Here is a 7969-nt window from a genome sequence, read left to right on the forward strand (position 1 = left end):
CACACACACTCTGAACCACCATCTCACACACAGTTGGGATTGGCTCTCTCTCTCTCCCTCTCTCTCTCTCTCTCTCTCTCTCTCTCTCTCTCTCTCTCTCTCTCTCTGGGGCTGCCATCGGGATGACATCATACCCGGCCGACACAATGGAGCTCTTCATCCTCTGAGGTTCTTGGCCAGACTGCCAGCCGGGACGCCCACAAGGAGGGGGGGAGGAGGAGGATTACTACCAGGGAGGGGGGTGGGGGGGTGGTAGGGAAGTGAGAGGAGGCAGCTCACATGTGTGAGCGTGTGGGGTCGCGGACTGGACTGGGTATGGCAAGGCCCGGGATTGTGCGCCCTATCGGGCCAGAAGCTCTGGTAGCGCTGCTGGAGGGGGCGCTGGACCGGGTGGTGCTGATTGACAGCCGGCCCTTCGTTGACTACAATACCTCCCACATCCTGGAGGCCGTAAACGTGAACTGCTCCAAGCTGATGAAGAGGAGGCTGCAGCAGGACAAGGTGCAGATTGCCGAGCTGCTGCAGCATTCAGCCAAAAAGAAGGTGAGTAGTGGTGGTGGTGGTGGGAGGGTGGGGGCTGCTCCGGTGTGGTTAGAATACGGCTCAGATTCAGAACGATGCGTTAGGTTAAAGTACGGAGCAGGCCAGGGGACAAATGACTGGTCACTGTGTCACAAACTGTATATAAAAGATGGACACAGCTGTCGCTTTAAGTGCTGTTGCAATGTTTTCAGAGTCAGACGTGACCGTGCCTGATGTGGTGAGTGGAGTTGTTGGGTCATGCTGACATGATTTGCCATTCATCTGCACATGCTCACTGAGGCATTGTTTCTAGTTTCAAGTTGATGGGAATTTTTTATTTATTTTTTTTACGAGCTCAATATCCTTTATTATTATGTGCAGATTTATTTTCTCTTTTCCTGATCCTGGATGTACCTGTGTATCTGTGTTGCAGTTGGAACTGCAGGCCGATCAGGAGGTGGTGGTGTACGATCAGAGCTCTGCCGACCCAGCCGCTCTGAGCTCCGAGTCCTTTATCAGTGTCCTGCTGGTTAAACTGGAGAGGAGCTTCCCCTCCGTACACCTGCTCTCAGGTGAGCCTCCCTGCACCCGCGTCGCTCTGCCATAACTAAAGTTCAGAGTGTGGCCTGTAGGGAACGTTTAACTGTGGGGGGTGAGCAGTTCACCGGGTTCACCGAGTCATGACGATGAATCTTGAGCCTCTGACTCTGGCATGCAGCTGTAATCTAAGTTTAAACAGGAAACCTCTGAAAGCGAGCGGCTGCTTCCTGCTGGACGTCTCTGCGACGCCATTAAACCTCATTTACACTCGTTAAAGGTAATTAAAGTGAGATGGCAGCAGCTAATGGGAAGGAACCGATCAGATTATTGATTTCTGATCGGCTCTAGCTCTGAGCGAGCATGCTGCAGCTGCCTGCAGCTATTTCTACTGAGTGTGGCGTTATGTAACGATGATGTAATGCTGCACGGTGGCTCCACCCTCACATCAGAAAAACCAAACAAAGTGCTAGCTCTGAGGTTTCAGTTACACAACAGCCACTTCCACTGGGAGACCAGAGTCTTCATCAGCGCCGAGGATCACAAAACACGCCCGCCAGCGAACTGAGTCAGACAGGCATGTGAGCAGGAAGTGCTCATATGCTATGTTTAAATCCATAAACAGACAAGCTGTTAAAATTAGCTACAAAAACACAGAATATTTAATTTTTTTAAATTAAAATAAGAATGTAAAAGAAATGCTTAAAAATAAAAGAAAAAACACAAATCATAAAAAATTGAAAAAAGTTTTAAAAAAAGTCAAAAATCAGTCAGTAAACTTCAAAAAATTGTAACAGAATTTAATTGATTAAATGTATTTATTTATTTTTTTAAAAGTACCAGGACATTTAAACCAGGAGTGTTTGGGCCTCAGTTAAAAACTGTGTGAACATCTTTCAGGTTCTGTCTTTGGATTGTGTACAATCATGATCACAGGTGTAGTTATAGATCAGAACGTTTTCTTTACATGATCAATAGCTGGACTCACCTGGCACTTTCTGCTGGAAATAAATCGGTTTCCAAAGGAGGCTGCAGAACATCGATGCTCTGGCTTGTTGCCTGGCAACAGGTGATGAGGATGTTTGAGTCGAGCAGAGACAAAGATTCAGTCTGATTCCTGCCGGAAGGAAGCACAGCTGTTGACCTCATTATTTCACTCAGCTGACTCTGTGTGTGTGTGTGTGTGTGTGTGTGTGTGTGTGTGTGTGTGTGTGTGTGTGTGTGTGTGTGTGTGGTCTCAGGTGGGTTCTCCGAGTTCTCTCACCTTTTTCCTGGTCTCTGTGAGGGGAAGTCCACCCTGGTTCCTTCCTGCATCTCTCAACCCTGCCTGCCCGTCACCAACATCGGGCCGACCCGTATTCTGCCTCACCTGTACCTGGGCTGCCAGAGGGATGTCCTCAACAAGGTGACACAGCACCACCCCCACATCACAGCCCTGCCCCCGAACGCTTTTTAAAAAAAAATGTATTTTATTTTTTTTAATTCTCTCTTCTTGGGGTCCAGCCTCTCTGGTCCGGCTCTGATCCAAACCTGTGTTTGTTTTCCAGGACCTGATACAACAGAACGACATTGCCTACGTCCTGAACGCCAGCAATACCTGCCCCAAACCAGACTTCATCCCAGACTCCCACTTCCTCCGAGTCCCCGTCAACGATTCGTTCTGTGAGAAGATCCTGCCGTGGCTGGATCGCTCGGTGGAGTTCATAGGTCAGCATCACTTGCCCACCTCTCTTGTGTGACTGAATAAACCAGACCCTACTGCTCTCTGCTCAGTCTGAACTTTGTTGTGTTTCAGAGAAGGCCAAAGCCTCCAACGCCCGAGTCCTGGTCCACTGCCTGGCTGGAATCTCCCGCTCGGCCACCATCGCCATCGCCTACATCATGAAGAGGATGGACATGTCACTGGACGAGGCGTACAGGTGAGAAGTCAGGACTTCTGAATCTGACCTGGGACCAAGTCTGTTTGTTAGTTTAAAATGTTTGAATGCTCAGTTTTCTGAGTTCTTCCCCCTGTGATGTCATCAGAGGTCACTGAACTCTGAACATAACCAGGTTGTAGTCATCAGTCAGCCGTTGACAAGGCTTCTGAAGCCCCAACAAGCAACCAGAGACAAGTTTAGACATTTATTTTACATCCACGTAATGTTTGCATAGAATCTGGAGCTCAGACACTCTGTTAGTACACGAGCCTCACAGCAGCTATATAGTTGGGCGGATTAGTCAGACGCCACCAGATGGAGCATTGTTGGTGAGAAACACCATCCAAGCTTATCCTTTTTCAGGGTTGCGGGGGGCCCAGATCGCCAGTCTGTCACAGGGCTAACGCACAGGGACAGACAACCATTCTCGCTCACATTCACTCCCGCATTCACACCTATGGGCAATTTGGATTAACCAGTTAACCTATCCCCACTAACTGCATGTCTTTGGACAGTGGGAGGAAGCTGAAGTACCCAGAGGGAACCCACGCAAACACAGGGAGAACATGCAAACTCCACACTGAAAGGCCTGATGGTGTAATTGAACTCAGGACCTTCTTGCTGTGCGGCAACAGTGCTACCGACCGTGCCACCGTGCTGCCCGAGAAACACCATGTATCAGTTAATCTCGGCATGATGTTTGTTAACACTGTAGTTAGTTCTTTTAAAGGTGAAAGAACTAGATTGAAGGCACAAGTGGCAGAAATTAGCTTTCCCCTAGGAGTGGATGGACTCTGCCTTGTGATAGTGTGAGGAGTTCAGTCATTCATTCAGTCTAAGCTGGAGGAGGTGGTGAGAGGGAGGTCTGGGCTCCCCTGACAACTCCAGATAAGCAGAAGAAAATGGCTGATTTTTGTGCGCAGTTTAGTTTTCAGATGATAATTTGTCATTAAGCGGCATTTGTTTTTATTGAATATTTACTTTTAGACGAGTCGGTTCATCTTGTTTTTTTCTCAACTAAGAAACAGTCACTAGGACGATCCCTAACAAACACGGCTAGCAGCTACAGCTGCATGTGTCAGCCTCCACCTGTCAGTCAGAAGCCACGCCCCTAATAATGCAAACTTTAAATGTGCGCGTGTTTGGTATTGAATGATGCTGACAGCCGTAAGTGTTTGATCCTCATTAACCTGTCGTGTTGCTTCCTGTCCATAGTCATGCTCCTGTTTCTCTTCCTCATTCAGGTTTGTGAAGGAAAAGCGGCCGACTATCTCGCCCAACTTTAACTTCCTGGGTCAGCTGCTGGACTTTGAGAAGAAGATAAAAAGTCCTCCTGGTACGGACGCCAAACCCAAGTGTCTCCATCCTCCGGAGCCCAGCAGCGAGGCCTGCGCTCAGCCTGAGGATGCGGTCCCAACGCCCGGCGTGACACTGCTGGAACCTTTGACCCTGCCGTGCGTTTTAGCCAATGCCCCCGAGGAGCGCCTGCTGGCTCAGGCTCTGAGTGGCCTGCAGCTCGCCGACGGCTCAGAAGACAGTGCCCGGTTGAAACGCTCCTTCTCTTTGGACATCAAGTCATATGGCGAGCCTGGCGGGGGCGGCACCCATCGAGTTTTCGTGCCTCACAGCGGGTCGGGGGACAGCAATGACTTCTACAAGCCGCCATCCTTCAAAGAGACAACGAGTAAACCCTGCCAGTTCTCGCCAGTGGAGGAGGTTTCAGAGCAGTCCACGCCGGAGCAGAGCCCTGATAAGGAGGAGGCAGGCAGCCCGCAGCCAGCGGTGTCATCGGCCTCCAGCGGCTTTGCTAAGCCACCCGCCGCTCCAACCAACTGCTCCCACCACTTGCACCGGAGCGGGAGCATGGAGGAGAACGCCACCAGCTTCCTGTTCGGCCTCTCACGGAGCCAGCAGCACCTCGCCAAACCAGGAGGTGGCAGCGCCCTGAAGGGCTGGCACTCGGACATCCTACTGGGCCCTGTCACCGTCTCCACCTCCTCTTTGGCCAGTGGATGGTACCTCTCCTCAGAGTCCACGCGCTTCTACTCTACATCGGCTATCCTGAGCGGCGGCGGCTTCACGGCGTACAGCTGCAATCACGGCTTGGAGGCGGTACGGCGGCGGCAGCGGACACATGACCGCGGTGACTCGAGGAGGAGCTGGCACGAAGAGAGCAGCTTTGAGAAGCAGCTGAAGCGGCGCAGCTGCCAGATGGAGTTTGGAGATGGGATGGCGGACAGCCGCTCCCGCGAGGAAATGGGCACGGCGGGGAGTCAATCAAGCTTCTCGGGCAGTATGGAGGTCATCGAGGTGTCGTGAGTTCACACACGCAACACAAACCAACGATTCCGTGTTGTGTCAGGGCCGACCCTGACAGTGGAGGACAAGGAGGGGACGAAGCCAGCAGTTGAATGGTTTTTAAATGCAGGTAAAAGTCGAATAAATCAAACCAGCTATGACTCGATCGGGTCTGATTCACGGTGATGGAACTTCCTGTGTGAGCGGCATTCAGGGGCATACAGGTAGTGTAGCAGCTCTTAATCGATGACAGCTGAGTCTAATGGCAGGTTTCTGCTGGGGTAACAACCTTTCATGAAGGTCAGACCATCTGAGTGGTCTCACAGCTCGGCAGCCATCTTGGTAACGCCTCTGAGCGGTTGGCTTTAATCTAATTTGTCACAGTAATGATCGTCTTTCTGCTTTCCACAACGATCCACTCAGTGTGATCGGAGATTGGCCTTCCAATCACATATTTGACATCATCTGTACAGCGTAATCTGTCAGGTCAAATAAATCTGACCCCTGACCTGACTCTACCTCTGACCAGTCTGATTGTTCCCTGACCTTCATGTTCCACAGTAACTGCCTAATAAGTGCCTTTATGTGTTTCAAGATGGCTGCCGAGTGGTGAAGGAGTTTGTGATGAAGCTCATCTGTGTTTATCTGGTGGCAGGGGGTTGAGAGAGTACTGCAGCTTTACATGGGCATATCCATAGGGTGGGTTAGAACCATAGGTTGGCGTGACCTCTGAGCTAATATCAGGATATGAGGTCTGGAAGAAGCACTTTGGGAACTGGTTAACATGTCCGTGCTGCTGTGGTAACTCGTTAAAGGGCCAAAACGTCACTCCAACAGTTTAAAAACAGGAAATGCTGAAATGCGTCGAATCAGAGAGCTGCTGTGACTGAACACTCACCGCTGCTTTAACATGTCGTGTGCAGACCTGTCTGAGGGACTCGCACTTTAAACTTTTTTTTTCACTTCTAATCAATTCGTGATTGAAAATTGTGGCTGTAGTAATCAGTACCTCCACCGGAGGCAGTACTCACTGCAGCCTGTCAGCTTTGGAACGATTTTTTCTGTTTTCTGACATTAGTACATTGGGAATAGTTGGTTCATGGGACGTTAAATCAATACACTGATGTCAGACATCGCCTATGTGTTTTGCCGTGGTGGCTATTCCTGCCACACTTGGACCTTGTGATTGACGACAGGAAGTGAAACAAAGACTGCCAAGACTCTCTGGGGGGGGGTCAAAGGAGCTTGTTGGCAGGTTAACTCTCAGGTGTCCTCTGAGGCAATCAGAGGGGATCTCTGGCCTCACCTGGATAGACAGCAGGTCATGTGATCAGACGTATTCACAGGTAATCTTGCACTACTGTGGTATAGAGGTTGGTTTGATTCAGAGTGTTTAAAAAGAATAAAAAATATGACTTTTCAGATGTGTAAGTTTGTCTGCTTCATCTTTAAACTTCTAATCTCACACTGTATGGAAGACCAACACTGCCAAAAAATACAAAATACATGCTCTGACGTGTAATTAAAGTGGACGTGAAACTACACATACAAAGGCTAATTTACACCTCTGAGCCCTGCTCTCAGACACTGACATAGATGTAACTCTATCTGTGAAGCTTGATTTTTAGAAATAAATTCTTAAAGTTTTAAAAACATGTTTAGCACAATGTTCTGTCAGTACGGAACACGACATTTTTTTTCCCATATTCATTTTCCTTTGGATTTATTGACCATAAAAATAAAGTGGACAAATTATTGATTATAAAATAATCAGCTAATTTCACCTTGTAGAATAAAATTAATTGAGTGTAAAAAAAAAAAAAAAGTAATTTCTGTAATTGTTTTTCCCATATTTATCAATAAATGAGAAATATGAATAGATCTAATGTAGTCAAACAGTTTGAAATTTTAACAAACGTTTATACACTATCAAAAATGATACATTAATTAAACAGATACTCCTGTTTTATTTCCTTATGTGTTTCCTGTATGGGAGTCTGAAAAGTACAAAACATAAAAGAAAAAGTATAAATAAATCAGAATATATGATTCAGGTTTTTTTCATGCAGTTTTCATCTGTATGAAACGTTGCTTCATCATCCTCGTACTGTAAGTCAGGTTTAATGTAGTTTTTGTATTTTACATGTAAATATTTTCCTCCTGCAGATTTGTAAGTAAACAACGTCGATGATGCTGTTTTATTCCAGAGCAGTTTAAAGAGTTAAAGCGACCGGTAATGTTGCTGATGGACCAATCAGAAGGCTCCAGTCAATGACCGCTCCTCTGGATGCTGAGGCTGTGGTGACCCACGCTTCAGTAACAAACAGGAAACTGTTTAAAGGTTACCCTCCACTGAAGCTTTCACCAGCAGGGGTCAGCATTGGCTGCATTACCTGCATGTCCTCAGCAGGCTTCCCTGTTTCCAGCCAGCCAGGAACAGGCTGTTAATGACTCACCTGGTAAATGAAGGCCACACTGACTCGTTTAAACAGGATTCAGATGTGCACTGTGATTGGTCCAAACCTGACCACAGTCATTAGGGTCAGCTATTTATGAAGCTCTAAGAATGGGGTGCGGGCCAAGTATCTGCATGATGGCCATAATCTGAGCTGTTCCAGTTCTCCAAAACACTAAGGAAAGGAGGGTCAGTGCTTCTTGTATTGTTTCCTTTAGCAGAGGAGATGCTGGCTGGA

At 48.0% G+C, this 7969-nt stretch overlaps 1 protein-coding gene across 1 annotated transcript; it reads left to right on the plus strand.

Annotated features, from left to right (window-relative positions):
- The first annotated feature begins 253 nt into the window (after positions 1 to 253).
- On the plus strand, positions 254 to 7001 carry dusp16 (dual specificity phosphatase 16). The gene is made up of 6 exons (XM_086269286.1): positions 254 to 543; positions 956 to 1094; positions 2301 to 2464; positions 2607 to 2766; positions 2855 to 2978; positions 4223 to 7001. The coding sequence occupies exons 1-6, from the start codon at positions 280 to 282 to the stop codon at positions 5295 to 5297; spliced, it is 1926 nt and encodes a 641-aa protein (XP_086125412.1). The 5' UTR covers positions 254 to 279; the 3' UTR covers positions 5298 to 7001.
- Positions 7002 to 7969: the final 968 nt, after the last annotated feature.

This window comes from Aulonocara sp. 'chitande type north' Nkhata Bay, linkage group LG17 (genome assembly GCF_057382095.1).
Source record: "Aulonocara sp. 'chitande type north' Nkhata Bay isolate Kocher_YH1m ecotype deep benthic linkage group LG17, A_spYH_male_GT1.1, whole genome shotgun sequence".
Classification (NCBI taxonomy): Eukaryota; Metazoa; Chordata; class Actinopteri; order Cichliformes; family Cichlidae; genus Aulonocara; species Aulonocara sp. 'chitande type north' Nkhata Bay.

Coding starts and splice junctions, on each gene's coding strand:
- dusp16 (XM_086269286.1), top strand. CDS start 280: ATGTGTGAGCGTGTGGGGTCGCGGACTGGACTGGGTATGGCAAGGCCC. Junction 544..955: donor AGCATTCAGCCAAAAAGAAG/GTGAGTAGTGGT, acceptor TCTGTGTTGCAG/TTGGAACTGCAGGCCGATCA. Junction 2,979..4,222: donor TCACTGGACGAGGCGTACAG/GTGAGAAGTCAG, acceptor TTCCTCATTCAG/GTTTGTGAAGGAAAAGCGGC.